Raw genomic sequence first — 20,597 nt, 5'->3', positions numbered from 1 at the left:
TGATTGTCGTGTGGTGTCCATTCAGCTGTTGTCATAGCGCCTGCATGGTCTCCCCAATATACCACGCCAGGGACATTCTTTCCTGCAGCGTACCAGGTAGACAAGGTTAGCATGAGTATGTACCGTGTACCTGGTGGATGGTGTTCTCACGTGTGATAGTGGTATCTGTGTCGATGATCTGGCACGTCTTGTAGAGGTTGCTGTGGCAGGGATCCTTAGTGATGTGGTCGCTGTTCTCCTGAAGGCTGGGTAGTTTGCTGCGAACAATTGTCTGTTTGAGATTGCACGGTTGTTTGAAGGCAAGTAGTGCGGGTGTGGGGATGGACTTGGTGAAATGTTCGACTTCATGTTGATATGTTGAAGGCTCCAAAGAAGATGTCATAGTTACACCGCTCTGGGGAAGTACTGGACGATGAAGGGTTGTCTGTCAGTCATGTGCTGTGTTTGTCTTCTGAGGAGGTTTTTTGCTGTGGCACATCGGAACTGTCGATCGATAAATCGAGCGCCATATCCTGTTCTTACGAGGGTGTCTTTCAGCGTCTGTAGGTGTCTGCTGTGTTCCTCCTCATCCGAGCAGATCCTGTGTATACAGGGAGCTTGTCCGTAGGGGATGGCTTCTTTAACGTGTTTAAGGTGGAAGCTGGAGAAGTGGAGCATCGTGAGGTTATCCGTGGGCTTGCGGTATAGTGAGGTGCTGAGGTGACCGTCCTTGTTGGAGATGTGTGTGTCCAAGAATGCAATCGATTCCGGAGAGTAGTCCATGGTGAGTCTGATGGTGGGATGGAACTTGTTGATGTCATCATATAGTTGTTTCAGTGATTGTTCACCATGACTCCAAAGGAAGAAAATGTCAACTTCGGGTAAGCATTCTCCAAGGTGGCCTTTAAGACATATGACAACGCAGAATTGTCGAGTAGAAACTGATCGCCAAGTTTTGCACGCATGAACAGGCCTCAACCGGGATCTTGGGTTCATGTCACACTCTCCGTTACCCCCACCATTTAGCCTGGGCTTGCAAAATCCAATTAACTGTCCTGGCTTGGACAATTCACACCTCTTTAACCTGTGATTATCCCTCTCTCCACTCGCACGCTCTGTATCTGTAAAGACTTGATTACCTGTAAAGACTCACATTCCAACCATTATCTTGCAATTGCGTTTGTCTATATAGGCTGTGTTTGTGAACCCATCTTTCCACTCACCTGATAAAGGAGCAGCGCTCTGAAAACTCATGATTCCAAATAAACCTTTAACCAGGTGTTGTGAGACTTCTTACTGTGCCAACCCAGTCCATTGCCGGTATCTCCACATCATAAAAAAAATTTGTATATGTATTGCTTTTTTTTCCGAGAACTCGTCCACCTGTACGGATATATGTTGCTCCCAACATTGTTAAATGAATCATGTATGGTGGCAGTGGTTAGGACTGTGGTCTCAGGGACCCGGGTTCAATTCCGGCTTCGGGTCACATTTTGTGTGGTGTTTTTTGCACATTCTTTCTGTGTCTGTGTTTCCTCCCACAGTCCAAAGATGTGCTGGTTAGGTGCATTGGCCACGCTAAATTGCCCCTTCGTTTCTGAGGGACTAGCAGGGTAAATATGTGGGGTTACGGGGATAGGGCCTGGTTGGGATTGTTGTCTGTGCAGGCTTGATGGGCCAAATGGCCTCCTTCTGCACTGTAGGATTTCTATGCTACAAACTTGAATGATTCCCTTAAATTTGGTGATTTTGAAAAACAAATTACTCCATACCCACAAGGCTGTGTTCTCACCATGACTCTCTCCAACTTTTACAAATGCACCATAGAAAGCATTCTTTCTGGTTGTATCACAGCTTGGTGTGGCTCCTGCTCTGCCCAAAACCACAAGGAACTACAAAAGGGTGTGAATGTAGCCCAGTCCATCACGCAAACCAGCCTCCCATCCATTGACTGTCGACACTTCCCGCTGCCTCGGCAAAGCAGCCAGCATAATTAAGGACCCCACGCACATGGATATTCTCTCTTCTACCTTCTTCCGTTGGGAAAAAGATACAAAAGTCTGAGGTCACGTACCAACCGACTCAAGAACAGCTTCTTCCCTGCTGCTGTCAGACTTTTGAAAGGATCTACCTTGCATTAAGTTGATCTTTCTCTACATCCTAACTATGACTAACACTACATTCTGCACTCTCTCATTTCCTTCTCTATGAACGGTATGCTTTGTCTGTATAATGCGCAAGAAACAATACTTTTCACTGTATACTAATATATGTGACAATAATAATTCAGATCAACTCATTGGTCATTAAACTACTTCCTGTGTGGCATCCAAGATACATAGAACATAGAACATAGAACATTACAGCGCAGAACAGGCCCTTCGGCCCACGATGTTGCACCGACCAGTTAAAAAAAAAAACTGTGACCCTCCAACCTAAACCAATTTCTTTTCGTCCATGAACCTATCTACGGATCTCTTAAACGCCCCCAAACTAGGCGCATTTACTACTGATGCTGGCAGGGCATTCCAATCCCTCACCACCCTCTGGGTAAAGAACCTACCCCTGACATCGGTTCTATAACTACCCCCCCTCAATTTAAAGCCATGCCCCCTCGTGCTGGATTTCTCCATCAGAGGAAAAAGGCTATCACTATCCACCCTATCTAAACCTCTAATCATCTTATATGTTTCAATAAGATCCCCTCTTAGCCGCCGCCTTTCCAGCGAAAACAATCCCAAATCCCTCAGCCTCTCCTCATAGGATCTCCCCTCCATACCAGGCAACATCCTGGTAAACCTCCTCTGCACCCTCTCCAAAGCCTCCACATCCTTCCTGTAATGTGGGGACCAGAACTGCACACAGTACTCCAAGTGCGGCCGCACCAGAGTTGTGTACAGTTGCAACATAACGCTACGACTCCTAAATTCAATCCCCCTACCAATAAACGCCAAGACACCATATGCCTTCTTAACAACCTTATCTACTTGATTCCCAACTTTCAGGGATCTATGCACACATACACCTAGATCCCTCTGCTCCTCCACACTATTCAAAGTCCTCCCGTTAGCCCTATACTCAACACATCTGTTATTCCTACCAAAGTGAATTACCTCACACTTCTCCGCATTAAACTCCATCCGCCACCTCTCGGCCCAACTTTGCAACCTGTCTAAGTCTTCCTGCAAACTACGACACCCTTCCTCACTGTCTACCACACCACCGACTTTGGTGTCATCAGCAAATTTGCTAATCCACCCAACTATACCCTCATCCAGATCATTAATAAATATTACAAACAGCAGTGGCCCCAAAACAGATCCCTGAGGTACACCACTTGTAACCGCACTCCATGATGAATATTTACTATCAACCACCACCCTCTGTTTCCTATCCGCTAGCCAATTCCTGATCCAATTTCCTAGATCACCCCCAATCCCATACATCTGCATTTTCTGCAGAAGCCTACCATGGTGAACCTTATCAAACGCCTTACTAAAATCCATATATACCACGTCCACTGCCTTGCCCCCATCCACCTCCTTGGTCACTTTCTCAAAAAACTCAATAAGGTTAGTAAGGCACGACCTACCTGCCACAAAACCATGCTGACTATCACCTATCAATTCATTACTCTCCAAATAACTATAAATCCTATCCCTTATAATTTTTTCCAACATCTTGCCGACAACAGAAGTGAGACTCACCGGTCTATAATTCCCGGGGAAGTCTCTGTTCCCCTTCTTAAACAATGGGACAACATTCGCTAACCTCCAATCTTCTGGTACTATACCAGAGGCCAACGACGACCTGAAGATCAGAGCCAGAGGCTCTGCAATCACTTCTCTTGCCTCCCAGAGAATCCTTGGATAAATCCCATCCGGACCAGGGGATTTATCTATTTTCAGACCCTCCAGAATATCCTGCACATCCTCCTTATCAACTGTAATACTGTCTATTCTACTCCCCTGCAACCCAGTGTCCTCAGCTATATTCATGTCCCCTTGCGTGAACACCGAAGAGAAATATTGGTTCAATGCTTCACCAATCTCCTCCGGTTCCACACATAACTTCCCTCTGCCATCTATAACTGGCCCTAAACTTGCCCTAACCAACCTTCTGTTCTTGACATACCTATAGAACGCCTTAGGATTCTCTTTAACCCTATCCGCCAAAGTCTTCTCATGTCCCCTTTTAGCCCTTCTAAGCTCGCTCTTCAACTCCCTCTTAGCCAATCTAAAGCTTTCTAGTGCACTACCCGAGTGCTCACGTCTCATCCGAACATAAGCCTCCTTTTTCTTTTTAACCAACAAAGAAACTTTTTTGGTGCACCACGGTTCCCTAGCCCTACCAATTCCTCCTTGCCTGACAGGGACATACCTATCACAGACTCGCAGTAGCTGCTCCTTGAAAAAACTCCACATGTCGGACGTTCCCAGTCCCTGTAATCTCCTAGTCCAACCTATGTTTCCTAATTCTCTCCTAATAGCCTCATAATTACCCTTCCCCCAGCTAAAACCACTGGCCCGAGGTTCATGCCTATCCCTTTCCATCACTAAGGTGAACGTAACCGAATTGTGGTCACTATCACCAAAATGCACACCAACTTCCAAGTCTAGCACCTGGTCTGGCTCATTTCCCAGCACCAGATCCAATATAGCCTCACCTCTAGTTGGCCTGTCTACATACTGAGTCAAAAAACCTTCCTGCACGCTTTGAACAAAAACTGACCCCTCTAACGAGCTAGAGCTATAACAATTCCAGTCAATATTAGTCAAGTTAAAATCCCCCATAACAATTGCCCTATTACTTTCACTCCTAAGCAGGATTGACTCCGCAATCCTTTCCTCAACCTCTCTAGAACTTTTAGGAGGTCTATAAAAGACTCCCAACAGGGTGACCTCTCCTCTCCTATTTCTAATCTCCGCCCATACTACCTCAACAGATAAGTCCTCATCAAACCTCCTCTCTGACACTGTGATACAATCTCTGACCAATAATGCTACCCCTCCCCCTCTTCTACCTCCTTCCCTACTTCGACTAAAACATTTGAACCCCGGGACCTGCAGCATCCATTCCTGCCCCTGCTCTATCCATGTCTCTGAAATAGCCACAACATCGAAGTCCCAGGTACTGATCCACGCTGCAAGTTCACCCACTTTATTGCGAATACTCCTGGCATTGAAGTATACACATTTCAAACCCTGCTCCACCCCACCTCTGCAATGCCGTGCATTGCAGTCCCCATCCATGCATCCCTCACTTTCAGCCCCACTACTCAGGATCCCTCCCCCCCCCCGAATCAGTTTAAACCTCCCTGCATGGCCTTAGCAAATTTACCCCCCAGGATATTGGTCCCCTTCTGATTAAGGTGTAGACCATCCTTCTCATAGAGGTCACACCTTCCCCAGTACGAGCCCCAATTGCTTAAGTACCTGAACCCCTCCCTCCTGCACCATCCCCTCAGCCAAAATGCTCCTACTCACATCCTTAGTCACTCCAACCACACATTCCTGATAACAGCACGAGGTTTCTTCCTTCATTCCTGGAGAAAGTATGTCCCCCCCACCACTGATAGTAGGGAGCAATCAAGGGAAGTGGCACTGAATCTTGGTGCTGGTGGGACTCGACATTATCCATGTTACAGCAAAAAGTCTCACAACACCAGGTTAAAGTCCAACAGGTTTATTTGGTAGCACGAGCTTTCGAAGCGCTGCTCCTTCATCACCTGCTTGCCGCAAGTCACTTTTTCACATCTGCACCTTACCGCAGGTTTGCCGCAGTCACACTCCTCCCCTCTCTCCACGTACAGGTTGCCACATTTGGAGCCCCCAAGCAGCTTGTGAAGATTTGGCAGATTGTAGAGACAACTCCCTCGGCCAATGAGTAGGCTTCTTAAAAGATCGTCATTGCTGCAGGTGCTGAAGGTTGTTGGCAATGGGAAACTGAAGATAAGAACACATAAAACGATCAGAGAGAGAGGTCACAAACAACACAGGAAAGGAAGCAAGTTCCACACACACGGCCACAATAGCAAATCCTAAACCAGCACCTACAAAACTCACAACCGGATAGCAGATCCAAGACCTGTGAGTCCCACTCCAAGCTACACACCATCCTGACATGGGGTTATATCACCATTCCTTCATTGTCGCAGGGGGCTATGGTCCGTTAGAACATAAGAAATAGGAGCAGGAGTAGACCATCTAGCCCCTCGAGCCTGCCCCGCCATTCAATAAGATCATGGCTGATCTGAAGTGGATCAGTTCCACTTACCCGCCTGATCCCTATAACCTCTAATTCCCTTACCGCTCAGGAATCCATCTATCCGTGATTTAAACATATTCAACGAGGAAGCCTCCACCACTTCAGTGGGCAGAGAATTCCAGAGATTCACCACCCTCTGAGAGAAGAAGTTCCTCCTCAACTCTGTCCTAAACTGACCCCCCTTTATGTTTAGAGACGAGTAACTTGTTTCAGATGGACAAAAATTGAAATCCCAGCTACTTAATGAAAGCCTCTTCTTCAGTTCCCAGTGGTTTCTCCCACCCATGGTTCATTCGAGTGGTCCCTTTCCCAGCAGTCTCCCTCTCTGGCTCCTCTCAATGGGTTCTCCAGTACATTCTGTCTGTCTCTCTCTGCCTGGGCCACTTCTTCTTGTGGCGCCACAGCCCCCTCATTAATGAATGGCAGGACACTGGGAAGCTCAGAGGAACAGATGGATCTTACATAGAAACTAGAAGCAGGAGGAGGCCATTCGGCCCGTCTAGCCTGCTCCACCATTCATTTTGATCATGGCTGATCATCAAATTCAATATCCTGACTCCTCCACCCCCTCCCCCCCACTTCCTCCCATATCTCTTGATCCTTTTAACCCTAAGAGCGATATCTAATTTCTTCTTGAAATCAGACAACATTTTGGCCTCAACTACTTTCTGTGGGAGTGAATTCCACACATTCACCACCCTCTGGGTGAAGACATTTCTCCTCACCTCAGTTCTAAAAGGTTTACCCCCTTATCCTCAAACTATGACCCCTAGTTGACCCCTATTACCCCACCATTGAGTAAAAATTTATAAGTTTCGAGGAGATCACCTCTCACTCTTCTAAGCACCAGTGAATACAATCCTAACCAACTGAGTCTCTCCTCGTATGACAGACCTGCCATTCCAGGAATCAGGCTGGTAAACCTTCGCTGTACTCCCTCAATAGCAAGGACATCCTTCCTCAGATAAGGACATCAAAACTGCACACAATACTCCAGGTGTGGCCTCACCAATGCCCTGTACAAATGCAGCAAAACATCTCTATCTCTATACTCAAATCCTCTCGCTATGAAGGCCAACGTACCATTTGCCGCCTTGACTGCCTGCTGTACCTGCGCACTTACTTTCAGCGACTGATAGACGAGGACACCAAGGTCTTGCTGAGTATCCACCTCTCTCAATTTACACCCATGGGTGGCACGGTGGCACAGTGGTTAGCACTGCTGCCTCACAGCGCCAGGGACCCGGGTTCAATTCCCGGCTTGGGTCAGTGCATTTGTGGAGTTTGCACATTCTCTCCATGTCTGCATGGGTTTCCTCCGGGAGCTCCGGTTTCACAGATGTGCGGGTTAAGTGGATTGGCCATGCGAAATTGCCCATTGTGCCAGGGGGCCGAGCTAGGGTGAATGCATGGGGTCATGGGGATAGGGACTGGGTGGTATTATGGTTGGTGCAGGCTCAATGGGCCAAATAGCCTCCTTCTGTACTGTAGGATTCTATGATTCAAGGTAACAGTCTTGGGGTAATTATTCACAGATCCCTGAAGGCAGCAGAACATGTGAATAGGATCATTAAGAAGGCATGTGAGACACTTGCTTTAACAGCCATGGTATAGAGTCTAAGAGCAAGGAGGTAATGTTGGGTTGGTCCAGAGCATTTGCCACAGCTGGCGTTCTGTGTGCAGTTCTACTCACCTCACAATAGGAAGAGTGTGATAGCATTAGAGGGGGTAAAGAGGAGGTTCACCAGGACGTTGCCTGAGCTTAGAACATTTGAACCATAAGGAGAGACTGGATAAGTTTGGATTGTTTAGGATTCCAACGGGATCTTGATCAATTGGGCCAGTGGGCTGACAAATGGCAGACGGAGTTTAATTTAGATAAATGTGAGGTAATGCATTTCGGTAGATTGAACCAGGACAGGACTTACTCAGTTAATGGTAGGGCATTGGGGAGAGTTACAGAACAAAGATATCTAGGGGTACAGGTTCATAGCTCCTTGAAAGTGGAGTCTCAAGTGGACAGAGTGGTGAAGAAGGCATTCAGCATGCTTGGTTTCATTGGTCAGAACATTGAAGACAGGAGTTGGGACGTCTTGTTGAAGTTGTACAAGACATAGGTAAGGCCACACTTGGAAAACTGTGTGCAATTCTGGTCACCCTATTATAGAAAGGACATTATTAAACTAGGAAGAGTGCAGAAAAGATTTGCTAGATGCTACTGGGACTTGATGGTTTGAGTTATAAGGTGAGGCTGAAAAGACTGGGACTTTTTTCTCTGGAACGTAGAAGGCTGAGGGGTGACTTTATAGAGGTCTATAAAATAATGAGGGGCATAGATCAGCTAGATAGTCAATATCTTTTCCCAAAGGTAAGGGTGTCTAAAACTAGAGAGCATAGAACAAAGAACAAAGAAAATTACAGCACAGGAACAGGCCCTTCGGCCCTCCATTCAGAAACGCACCCTTCCACTGATGTGGAGATGCCGGCGTTGGACTGGACAGTAAGAAGTCTCACAACACCAGGTTAAAGTCCAACAGGTTTATTTGGTAGCAAAATCCATTAGCTTTCGGAGCGCTTCAGAGACTTGATTACCTGTAAAGACTCACATTCCAACCATTATTTTGTAAATTGAGTTTGTGAATTTATATGCCCTGTTTGTGAACAGAACTCCCACTCACCTGATGAAGGAGCAGCGCTCCGAAAGCTAGTGGCTTGTGCGACCAAATAAACCTGTTGGACTTCAACCTGGTGTTGTGAGACTTCTTCTTGTGTTTACCCCAGTCCAACGCCAGCATCTTCTGTCTTCTTTGCCTGAGCTAGTTTTGTATCCACCTTGCCAGCTCACCTCTGATCCAATGCGACTTCACCTCTGCACCAGTCTGACATGAGGGACCATGTCAAAGGCCTTACTGAAGTCCATGTAGACAACATCCACTTGCCTACCCTCATCAATCATCTTCGTCACTTCCTCGAATAACTCGATCAAGTTCGTGAGACACGACCTACCCTTCACAAAACCATGTTGCCTCTCACTAATGCGTCCACTTATTTCCAAGTGGGAATAAATCCTGTCTTGAAGAATCCTCTCCAATAATTTCCCTACCACTGATGTAAGGCTCACCGGCCTGTAATCCGGTGGAACCGGTGGATGCGGTGTTTTTGGATTTCCAAAAGGCGTTTGATAAGGTGCCCCATAAAAGGCTGCTGAAGAAGATTAGGGCACACGGAGTTGGGGGTAGTGTGTTAAAGTGGATTGGGGACTGGCTATCCGACAGGAAGCAAAGAGTCGGAATAAATGGGTGTTTTTCCGGTTGGAGGAAGGTAACTAGTGGCGTGCCGCAGGGATCGGTACTCGGGCCGCAACTGTTTACCATTTATATAGATGAGCTGGAGGAGGGGACGGAGTGTAGGGTAACGAAGTTTGCAGACGACACAAAGATAAGTGGAAAAGTGAATCGTGTGGAGGACGGAGAAGATCTGCAGAGAGATTTGGACAGGCTGAGTGAGTGGGCGAGGATATGGCAAGTGGAGTATAACGTTGAGAAATGCGAGGTTATACACTTTGGAGGAAATAATAACAAATGGGATTACTATCTCAATGGAAACAAATTAAAACATGCTACCGTGCAAAGGGACCTGGGGGTCCTTGTGCATGAGACGCAAAAGCCCAGTCTGCAGGTACAACAGGTGATCAAGAAGGCAAATGGGATGTTGGCCTATATTGCGAGGGGGATAGAATATAAAAGCAGGGATGTCTTGATGCACCTGTACAGGGCATTGGTGAGGCCGCAGCTGGAATACTGTGTGCAGTATTGGTCCCCTTATATGAGGAAGGATATATTGGCATTGGAGGGAGTGCAGAGAAGGTTCACCAGGTTGATACCGGAGATGAGGGGTTTGGATTATGAGGAGAGGCTGAGGAGATTGGGTTTGTACTCGTTGGAATTTAGAAGGATGAGGGGGGATCTTATGGAGACTTATAAGATAATGCGGGGGCTGGATAGGGTGGAGGCGGAGAGATTCTTTCCACTTAGTAAGGAAGTTAAAACTAGAGGACACAGCCTCAAAATAAAGGGGGGTCGGTTTAAGACAGAGTTGAGGAGGAACTTCTTCTCCCAGAGGGTGGTGAATCTCTGGAATTCTCTGCCCACTGAGGTGGTGGAGGCTACCTCGCTGAATATGTTTAAAGCGCGGATGGATGGATTCCTGAGCGGTAAGGGAATTAAGGGTTATGGGGATCAGGCGGGTAAGTGTACTGATCCACGTCAGATCAGCCATGATCTTATTGAATGGCGGGGCAGGCTCGAGGGGCTAGATGGCCTACTCCTGCTCCTATTTCTTATGTTCTTATGTAATTACCTGGATTATTCTTGCTATCCTTCTTAAACAAAGGAACAACATTGTCTGTTCTCCAATTCTCTGGAACCTCCCCTGTAGTCATGATGTGGAGATGCCGGCGTTGGACTGGGGTAAACATAGTAAGAGTTTTAACAACACCAGGTTAAAGTCCAACAGGTTTATTTGGTAGCAAATACCATTAGCTTTCGGAGCGCTTCAGAGATTTGATTTTTAACTGGAGCTGTGTTTGCAGATCATACCTTATTTGATCAAATGACAGATGTTAAATTTTTTTTTTAGAGAAATATGCTATCCCTACAGCTCTGACACAAATGGGTCAATGGGAGTGGAGAGAGCATCAAGACAGGCTAAAAAGATGTGTATTGTCTCCAGACAAGACAGCCAGTGAAACTCTGCAGGTCCACGCAACTGTGGGAGTTACAAATAGTGTGACATAAACCCAATATCCCGGTTGAGGCCGTCCTTGTGTGTGCGGAACTTGGCTATCAGTTTCTGCTCAGCGACTCTGCGCTGTCGTGTGTCGCGAAGGCCGCCTTGGAGAACGCTTACCCGAATATCAGAGGCCGAATGCCTGTGACCGCTGAAGTGCTCCCCAACAGGAAGAGAACAGTCTTGCCTGGTGATTGTCGAGCGGTGTTCATTCATCCGTTGTCGCAGCGTCTGCATAGTTTCCCCAATGTACCATGCCTCGGGACATCCTTTCTTGCAGTGTATCAGGTAGACAACGTTGGCCGAGTTGCAAGAGTATGTACCGTGTACCTGGTGGATGGTGTTCTCACGTGAGATGATGGCATCTGTGTCGATGATCCGGCACGTCTTGCAGAGGTTGCTGTGGCAGGGTTGTGTGGTGTCTTGGTCACTGTTCTCCTGAAGGCTGGGTAGTTTGCTGCGGACAATGGTCTGTTTGAGGTTGTGCGGTTGTTTGAAGGCAAGAAGTGGGGGTGTGGGGATGGCCTTGGCGAGATGTTCGTCTTCATCAATGACATGTTGAAGGCTCCGGAGGAGATGCCGTAGCTTCTCCGCTCCGGGGAAGTACTGGACAACGAAGGGTACTCTGTCCACTGTGTCCCGTGTTTGTCTTCTGAGGAGGTCGGTGCGGTTTTTCGCTGTGGCGCGTCGGAACTGTTGATCAATGAGTCTAGCGCCATATCCTGTTCTTATGAGGGCATCTTTCAGCGTCTGGAGGTGTCTGTTGCGATCCTCCTCATCCGAGCAGATCCTGTGTATATGGAGGGCTTGTCCGTAGGGAATGGCTTCTTTAACGTGTCTAGGGTGGAAGCTGGAGAAGTGGAGCATCGTGAGGTTATCCGTGGGCTTGCGGTACAGTGAGGTGCTGAGGTGACCGTCCTTAATGGAGATGCGCGTGTCCAAGAATGCAACCGATTCCGGAGAGTAGTCCATGGTGAGCCTGATGGTGGGATGGAACTTGTTGATGTCATCATAGAGTTGTTTCAGTGATTGTTCACCATGAGTCCAAAGGAAGAAAATGTCATCGATGTATCTAGTGTATAGCATCGGTTGAAGGTCCCGTGCGGTGAAGAAGTCTTGTTCGAACCTGTGCATGAAGATGTTGGCATATTGAGGTGCAAATTTGGTCCCCATGGCTGTTCCGTGTGTCTGGATGAAGAACTGGTTGTTGAAGGTGAAGATATTGTGGTCCAGGATGAAGCGGATGAGATGTAAAATTGCATCTGGAAACTGGCAGTTGTTGGCGCTGAGCACTGAGGCCGTTGCAGCAATGCCATCGTCATGGGGGATGCTGGTGTAGAGTGCTGAGACATCCATTGTGACGAGGAGCGCTCCTGGTTCAACTGCTCCATGTGTGCCGAGTTTCTGTAGGAAGTCCGTCGTGTCGCGACAAAAGCTGGGGGTTCTTTGTACAATGGGTTTCAGGATGCCCTCGACATAGCCGGAGAGGTTCTCGCACAGGGTCCCATTGCCCGATACGATGGGACGGCCGGGTGTGTTTGCCTTATGTATCTTCGGGAGGCAGTAGAGATCTCCAACGCGGGGAGTACGTGGGATGAGAGCACGGAGGGTGTTCTGAAGGTCCGGATCAAAGGTCTTGATCAGAGTGTTGAGTTGACGGGTGTGTTCTTTGGTCGGATCTGCAGGAAGGAACTACACCATCTACATGCACACCAAGAACAGGAAACTTGAGAAACTCGGCATCGCCACCAGCAGCAACCAAGCCTCCCCCGGTACCACAGTAGAAAACAGTCCCACTGCAGGGAAGTCCATTGTCAACTTGTCCGACTACACACTTCAACCAGATGAAATCGAAGTTCTCAGCCGAGGGCTTAATTTTTGCCCCACCACCAAAATAGACCCCATCAGTCTCACAGCAGACACAGAGGAATTCATCAGGCGAATGAGGCTGAGTGAGTTCTTCCACAAACCCCAAGAGGCCAACAACGAACACAATGAGACAGCCAATAAACCGGAACAGCCGACAGAGAGATCCGCAGTGCATCCGAAGAGGAAAGAGTCGAATTGGACTCCTCCGGAAGGCCGCTGCCCTCGACTTGACATGTATGCCCAAGCCGTCAGGAGGTGCGTCAACACCAAATTCATCAGCCGCACTCACAAGACAGCCCCGAACATCACCCAAGCACAACGTAACGCCATCCACGCTCTCAAGACCAACCGCAACATTGTCATCAAACCAGCAGACAAAGGAGGGGCCATCGTCATACTGAACAGAACGGATTACTGCAAAGAAGTGTACCGACAACTCAACAACGAGGAACACTACAGACAGTTACCTGCAGATCCGACCAAAGAACACACCCGTCAACTCAACACTCTGATCAAGACCTTTGATCCGGACCTTCAGAACACCCTCCGTGCTCTCATCCCACGTACTCCCCGCGTTGGAGATCTCTACTGCCTCCCGAAGATACACAAGGCAAACACACCCGGCCGTCCCATCGTATCGGGCAATGGGACCCTGTGCGAGAACCTCTCCGGCGATGTCGAGGGCATCCTGAAACCCATTGTACAAAGAACCCCCAGCTTTTGTCGCGACACGACGGACTTCCTACAGAAACTCGGCACACATGGAGCAGTTGAACCAGGAGCGCTCCTCGTCACAATGGATGTCTCAGCACTCTACACCAGCATCCCCCATGACGATGGCATTGCTGCAACGGCCTCAGTGCTCAGCGCCAACAACTGCCAGTTTCCAGATGCAATTTTACATCTCATCCGCTTCATCCTGGACCACAATATCTTCACCTTCAACAACCAGTTCTTCATCCAGACACACGGAACAGCCATGGGGACCAAATTTGCACCTCAATATGCCAACATCTTCATGCACAGGTTCGAACAAGACTTCTTCACTGCACGGGACCTTCAACCGATGCTATACACTAGATACATCGATGACATTTTCTTCCTTTGGACTCATGGTGAACAATCACTGAAACAACTCTATGATGACATCAACAAGTTCCATCCCACCATCAGGCTCACCATAGACTACTCTCCGGAATCGGTTGCATTCTTGGACACGCGCATCTCCATTAAGGACGGTCACCTCAGCACCTCACTGTACCGCAAGCCCACGGATAACCTCACGATGCTCCACTTCTCCAGCTTCCACCCTAAACACGTTAAAGAAGCCATCCCCTACGGACAAGCCCTCCGTATACACAGGATCTGCTCGGATGAGGAGGATCGCAACAGACACCTCCAGACGCTGAAAGATGCCCTCATAAGAACAGGATATGGCGCTAGACTCATTGATCAACAGTTCCAACGCGCCACAGCGAAAAACCGCACCGACCTCCTCAGAAGACAAACACGGGACACAGTGGACAGAGTACCCTTCGTCGTCCAGTACTTCCCCGGAGCGGAGAAGCTACGGCATCTCCTCCGGAGCCTTCAACATGTCATTGATGAAGACGAACATCTCGCCAAGGCCATCCCCACACCCCCACTTCTTGCCTTCAAACAACCGCACAACCTCAAACAGACCATTGTCCGCAGCAAACTACCCAGCCTTCAGGAGAACAGTGACCAAGACACCACACAACCCTGCCACAGCAACCTCTGCAAGACGTGCCGGATCATCGACACAGATGCCATCATCTCACGTGAGAACACCATCCACCAGGTACACGGTACATACTCTTGCAACTCGGCCAACGTTGTCTACCTGATACGCTGCAAGAAAGGATGTCCCGAGGCATGGTACATTGGGGAAACTATGCAGACGCTGCGACAACGGATGAATGAACACCGCTCGACAATCACCAGGCAAGACTGTTCTCTTCCTGTTGGGGAGCACTTCAGCGGTCACGGGCATTCGGCCTCTGATATTCGGGTAAGCGTTCTCCAAGGCGGCCTTCGCGACACACGACAGCGCAGAGTCGCTGAGCAGAAACTGATAGCCAAGTTCCGCACACACAAGGACGGCCTCAACCGGGATATTGGGTTTATGTCACACTATTTGTAACTCCCACAGTTGCGTGGACCTGCAGAGTTTCACTGGCTGTCTTGTCTGGAGACAATACACATCTTTTTAGCCTGTCTTGATGCTCTCTCCACTCCCATTGTTTTGTTTCTTAAAGACTGGATTAGTTGTAAGTATTCGCATTCCAACCATTATTCATGTAAATTGAGTCTGTGTCTTTATAAGTTCTGTTTGTGAACAGAATTCCCACTCACCTGAAGAAGGGGCTCAGAGCCTCGAAAGCTTGTGTGGCTTTTGCTACCAAATAAACCTGTTGGACTTTAACCTGGTGTTGTTAAACTTCTTACTGTGTTTACCCCAGTCCAACGCCGGCATCTCCACATCATGACAAATGGGTCAGTCAGTGATTAAAGCAGAGTGTGGAAGATACAATCTCTCCACCCTGTTAATAGTGTATGGGCGCAAGCAGGTTATGAGTATGGCAGATGATTGGGACCCAGAAATTGAGGACAGAAACCCCTTTAATACCTATAACAGGAGGAAGGATATGGAGAATGGTAATGGGAAAATGAACCCCAGAAATGCCCAGGATATGATCAATTGCTGTTTTTGGTGTGACTCTAAATTTCATTATGCTTTCAACTGTCCAAAATGATTTAATAGTGTTTGAAGCCACACGTGACATGGAAGAATCAGTAAAGGAAAGAGTTGTGACCAGAAAGAGCATTGTCCTATTAATGAGAAGTTTTACTCCTGGAATGAGTTTTGGTTGCAGAGTCCTTTAATTGTGCTGTATTAGACAGTGGCTGCACATTTACCTTGTGTGGAATTGACTGGTTAAAATGTCACCTGGACTTTCTCAAACGCTGAAAATCGGAACAAGGTTAAAGACTTTTAAAGTTTCAGGCTTGGGGATGATAATACCCTGAAAAGAGTGGTGATCCCTTGCAATATTACCGGAGTGAATCACTTCATTAGCATAGATGTTGTGTCGAGTGAGATACCTTTGCTTCTGACCATCGATGAAGAAAGCACACATGAAACTGGATATAGAACATAGAACATAGAACAGTACAGCACAGAACAGGCCCTTCGGCCCACGATGTTGTGCCGAGCTTTGGCTGAAACCCAGATCAAGCTATTTCCTCCCTATCATCCCGAAGTACTCCATGTGCCTATCCAATAGCTTCTTAAATGTTCCTCAAGTTTATGACTCCACTATCTCTGCAGGCAGTCCATTCCACACCCCAACCACTCTCTGAGTAAAAAACCTACCTCGGACATCCTTCCTATATCTCCCACCACGAACCCTATAGTTATGCCCCCTAGTTACCGCTCCATTCACCCGAGGAAATAGTCTTTGAACGTTCACTCTATCTATCCCCCTCATCATCTTATAAACCTCTATCAAGTCTCCTCTCAACCTCCTCCGCTCCAAAGAGAAAAGCCCAAGTTCCCTCAACCTTTCCTCATGAGACCTACCCTCCAAACCAGGCAGCATCCTGGTAAATCTCCTTTGCACTCTTTCCAGTGTCTCCACATCCTTCTTGTAGTGAGGTGACCAGAACTGCACACAATATTCCAAATGTGGCCTCACCAAGGTCCTGTACAGTTGCAGCATAATCCCACGGCTCTTAAACTCAAACCCCCTGTTAATGAACGCCAACACACTATAGGCCTTCTTCACGGCTCTATCCACTTGAGTGGCAACCTTCAGAGATCTGTGGATACGAACCCCAAGATCTCTCTGTTCCTCCACATTCTTCAGAACCCTACCTTTGACCCTGTAATCCACATTTAAATTTGTCCTACCAAAATGAATCACCTCGCATATGTCAGGGTTAAACTCCATTTGCCATTTTTCAGCCCAGCTCTGCAACCTATCTATATCTCTTTGCAGCCTACAACAGCCCTCCACCTCATCCACTACTCCACCAATCTTGGTGTCATCAGTAAATTTACTGATCCACCCTTCAGCCCCCTCCTCCAAGTCATTTATAAAAATTACAAATAGCAGAGGACGAAGCACTGATCCCTGTGGCACTCCGCTGGTAACCGGTTTCCAGTCCGAAAATTTTCCATCCACCACCACCCTCTGTCTTCTGTTAGATAGCCAGTTACCTATCCAATCGGCCAAACTTCCCTCTATCCCACACATAGCCTTACTATGGAAAATGATAAGGCAACAGTTTTTGGCAAAATGGTGGACTTACAATTTACACAGTTGGGACACTATTGTATTCACTTAATGACAAATTTTCCAGGTAAAGAGGTTAAAGAAGTGTTATTAGCAGCTGGATATGGGACTTTAGCTGATTAAAAAGCTCATTGTATTAAAACTGCATCAGCAATTTGCACATCCATCTCCTCGGAGGCTGCAAATTTATTAAAGGCTGCAGGGCTAAGGGATGAAGACTACACTAAGCTGCTGGAACAGGTCAGTGATCGCTGTGAGGTTTGTAGAAAGTACAGAAGGACACCATCACTACCGATAGTAACTCTGTCTTTGGCCAGAGAAGTGGCCATGGGCCTTTAACCATTGTAATTGTACGTAGTAAAGAAAAGAGTAATTTTGGATCAGAATATTGAAAAATGGATAGGGGCTGGAATGGGGCCAGTGGCAAAGTTCTTTACAGGCAATGGCGGGGAATTTGCTAACAATGAGTTTAGGGATATGTGTGAAAAGATGAATATTATAGTCAGAAAGCCCATTTGGTAACAAGGTGTGTGACAGAAACCATGCTGTAATAGATAACATGCTCTGGAAAATTTTGGCAATAAGACAAAATTGCAGGTTAAATTCAACCTTAGCATGGGAGGTAAATGCAAAGAATCCATTGCAGATGTACAGTTGTGTACAGTTTTGGTCACCTAGTTACAGGAAGGATGTAAATAAGATTGAAAGAGTGCAGAGAAGGTTCACAAGGATGTTGCCGGGACTTGAGAAGCTGAGTTACAGAGAGAGATTGAATCGGTTGGGACTTTATTCCCTGGAGCCAAGAAGATTGAGGGGAGATTTGATAGAGGTGTATAAGATTTTGATGGGTGTAGATAGAGTGAATGCAAGCAGGCTTTTTCCGCTGAGGCTCGGGGAGAAAAAAACCAGAGGGCATGGGTTAAGGGTGAAAGGAGAAAAGTTTAAAGGGAATATTAGGGGGGGCTTCTTCACGCAGAGAGTGGTGGGAGTGTGGAATGAGCTGCCGGATAAAGTGGTAAATGCGGGGTCACTTTTAACATTTAAGAAAAACTTGGATGGGTTCATGGATGAGAGGGGTGTGGAGGGATATGGTCCAAGTGCAGGTCAGTGGGACTAGGCATAAAATGGCTCGGCACAGACAAGAAGGGCCAAAAGGCCTGTTTCTGAGCTGTAATTTTCTATGGTTTTATGGTTGGGGGCTATCGTCCCTATCAATTAGTATTTGGTGGGAATCCTAAAATTCCGGCCATTTTGACTGACCAGCACCAGCTTGGGAAGGAACTACAACTAGCTCTGCTTTTGCTGAGCATTTAAATTTACATTTACATTTGAATCATCGATAGTCACGGGTGAGGTGCCTGAAGATTGGAGAGTGGCAAATGTTGTGCCTTTGTTTAAAAAGGGCTGCAGGGAAAAGCCTGGGAACTACAGGCCAGTGAGCCTCACATGGTCTATAGGCCCCCAAATAATAACTTAGAGGTGGGGAGGGCTATAAACAAGCAAATAATGGATGCGTGCAAAAGTGGAACGGCAATAATCATGGGGGATTTTAATCTACATATTGATTGGTCGACTCAAATTGGACGTGGAGGGCTTGAGGAAGAGTTCTTGGAATGCTGTCGGGATTGTTTCATTGAACAGTATGTTACAGAACCTACGAGAGAGCGAGCTATCTTGGATCTGGTTCTGTGCAATGAGACAGGTAGGATTAAGGATCTTCTTGTGAAGGATCCTCTTGGGATGAGTGATCATAATATGGTGGAATTTCTGATACAGATGGAGGGTGAGAAAGTAGGGTCCCAAACCAGTGTCCTCTGCTTGAACAGAGGGGAGTACGATAGGATGAGGGTGGAATTGGCTAATGTAGACTGGGCGAGCAGACTGGTAGGTAGGACAGCTGAGGAACAGTGGAGGATTTTTGAGGAGATTTTTAAAAATACTCAGCAAAAATATATTCCGGTGATAAAGAAGGACTGTAAGAAAAAGGATAACCGGACGTGGATAACGAAGGAAGTAAAGGAGAGTATTAAAATAAAATCAGATGCGTACAGAGTAGCCAAAAATAGTGGAGAATTAGTGGATTGGGAAAGCTTTAAAGAAAAACAAAGAACGACTAAGAAAGCGATTAAGAAAGGAAAGATAGATTATGAAACTAAACTAGCTCAAAATATAAAAAATGATAGTAAAAGTTTTTACAAGTATATAAAAAGGAATAGAGTGGCTAGAGTGAATGTTGGACCCTTGGAAGATGAGAGGGGGGAATTTAATAGTGGAAAACGAGGAAATGGCTGAGACTTTAAATAAGTTCTTTGTGTCGGTCTTCACGGTGGAAGACACAAATAGTTTGCCGAATATTAGAGATCGAGAGTTGGTGGGAGGGGAGGTCCTTAATACAATTACTGTTACCAGGGAGGCAGTGCTTGGTCGACTAATGGGACTGAAGGTGGACAAGTCCCCGGGCCTGGATGGAATGCATCCCAGGGTACTGAAAGAAATGGCTGAGGTAATAGCAGATGCGTTAGTAGTAATTTATCAAAATTCGCTGGACTCTGGGGTAGTGCCGGCTGACTGGAAAACAGCTACTGTTACGCCGCTGTTTAAAAAAGGAAGTAGACAAAAGGCGGGTAACTACAGGCCGGTTTGCTTAACGTCCGTAGTTGGGAAGATGCTAGAGTCCATTATTAAAGAGGAAATAACAGAGCACCTGAATAAGAATGGGTCGATCAAGCAGACGCAGCATGGATTCATGAAGGGAAAGTCGTGTTTGACGAATCGACTGGACTTTTATGAAGATGTCACTAGTGCGGTTGACAGAGGGGAACCGGTGGATGTGGTGTTTTTAGATTTCCAGAAGGCGTTCGATAAGGTGCCTCACAAAAGGTTGCTGCAGAAGATTGGGGTACACGGAGTTAGGGGTAAGGTGTTGGCGTGGATTGGGGATTGGCTATCTAACAGGAAGCAGAGAGTTGGGATAAATGGGTGCTTTTCTGGTTGGCAATTGGTGACCAGTGGCGTGCCGCAGGGATCGGTGCTGGGGCCTCAATTGTTTACCATTTACATAGATGATCTGGAGGAGGGGACTGAATCTAGGGTATTCAAGTTTGCTGATGACACGAAGGTGAGTGGGAAAGCGAATTGCGTGGAGGACGCGGAAAGTCTGCAGAGAGATTTGGATAGGCTGAGCGAGTGGGCGAGGATCTGGCAGATGGAATATAACGTTAGCAAATGTGAGGTTATCCACTTTGGAAGAAATAATAGTAAATTGGAATATTATTTAAATGGAGAAAAATTACATCGTGCGACTGTGCAGAGGGACCTGGGGGTCCTTGTGCACGAATCGCAAAAACTCAGTCTGCAGGTGCAGCAGGTGATCAA

General features: G+C 47.1%; 1 protein-coding gene across 1 annotated transcript in view; it reads right to left on the bottom strand.

Annotated features, from left to right (window-relative positions):
- LOC144480742 (disintegrin and metalloproteinase domain-containing protein 12-like) overlaps positions 1-20,597 on the bottom strand; it is a 249,491-nt gene that overhangs the window by 50,976 nt on the left and 177,918 nt on the right. Inside the window, exon 12 of the mRNA XM_078200356.1 lies at positions 5,747-5,924. Within this exon, the coding sequence (XP_078056482.1) occupies positions 5,747-5,924 (178 nt within the window). The remainder of the gene's footprint in view (positions 1-5,746; positions 5,925-20,597) is intronic.

Source organism: Mustelus asterias, chromosome 1 (genome assembly GCF_964213995.1).
Source record: "Mustelus asterias chromosome 1, sMusAst1.hap1.1, whole genome shotgun sequence".
NCBI classification, from domain to species: domain Eukaryota; kingdom Metazoa; phylum Chordata; class Chondrichthyes; order Carcharhiniformes; family Triakidae; genus Mustelus; species Mustelus asterias.
This window is presented reverse-complemented; position numbering and strand designations above follow the sequence as displayed.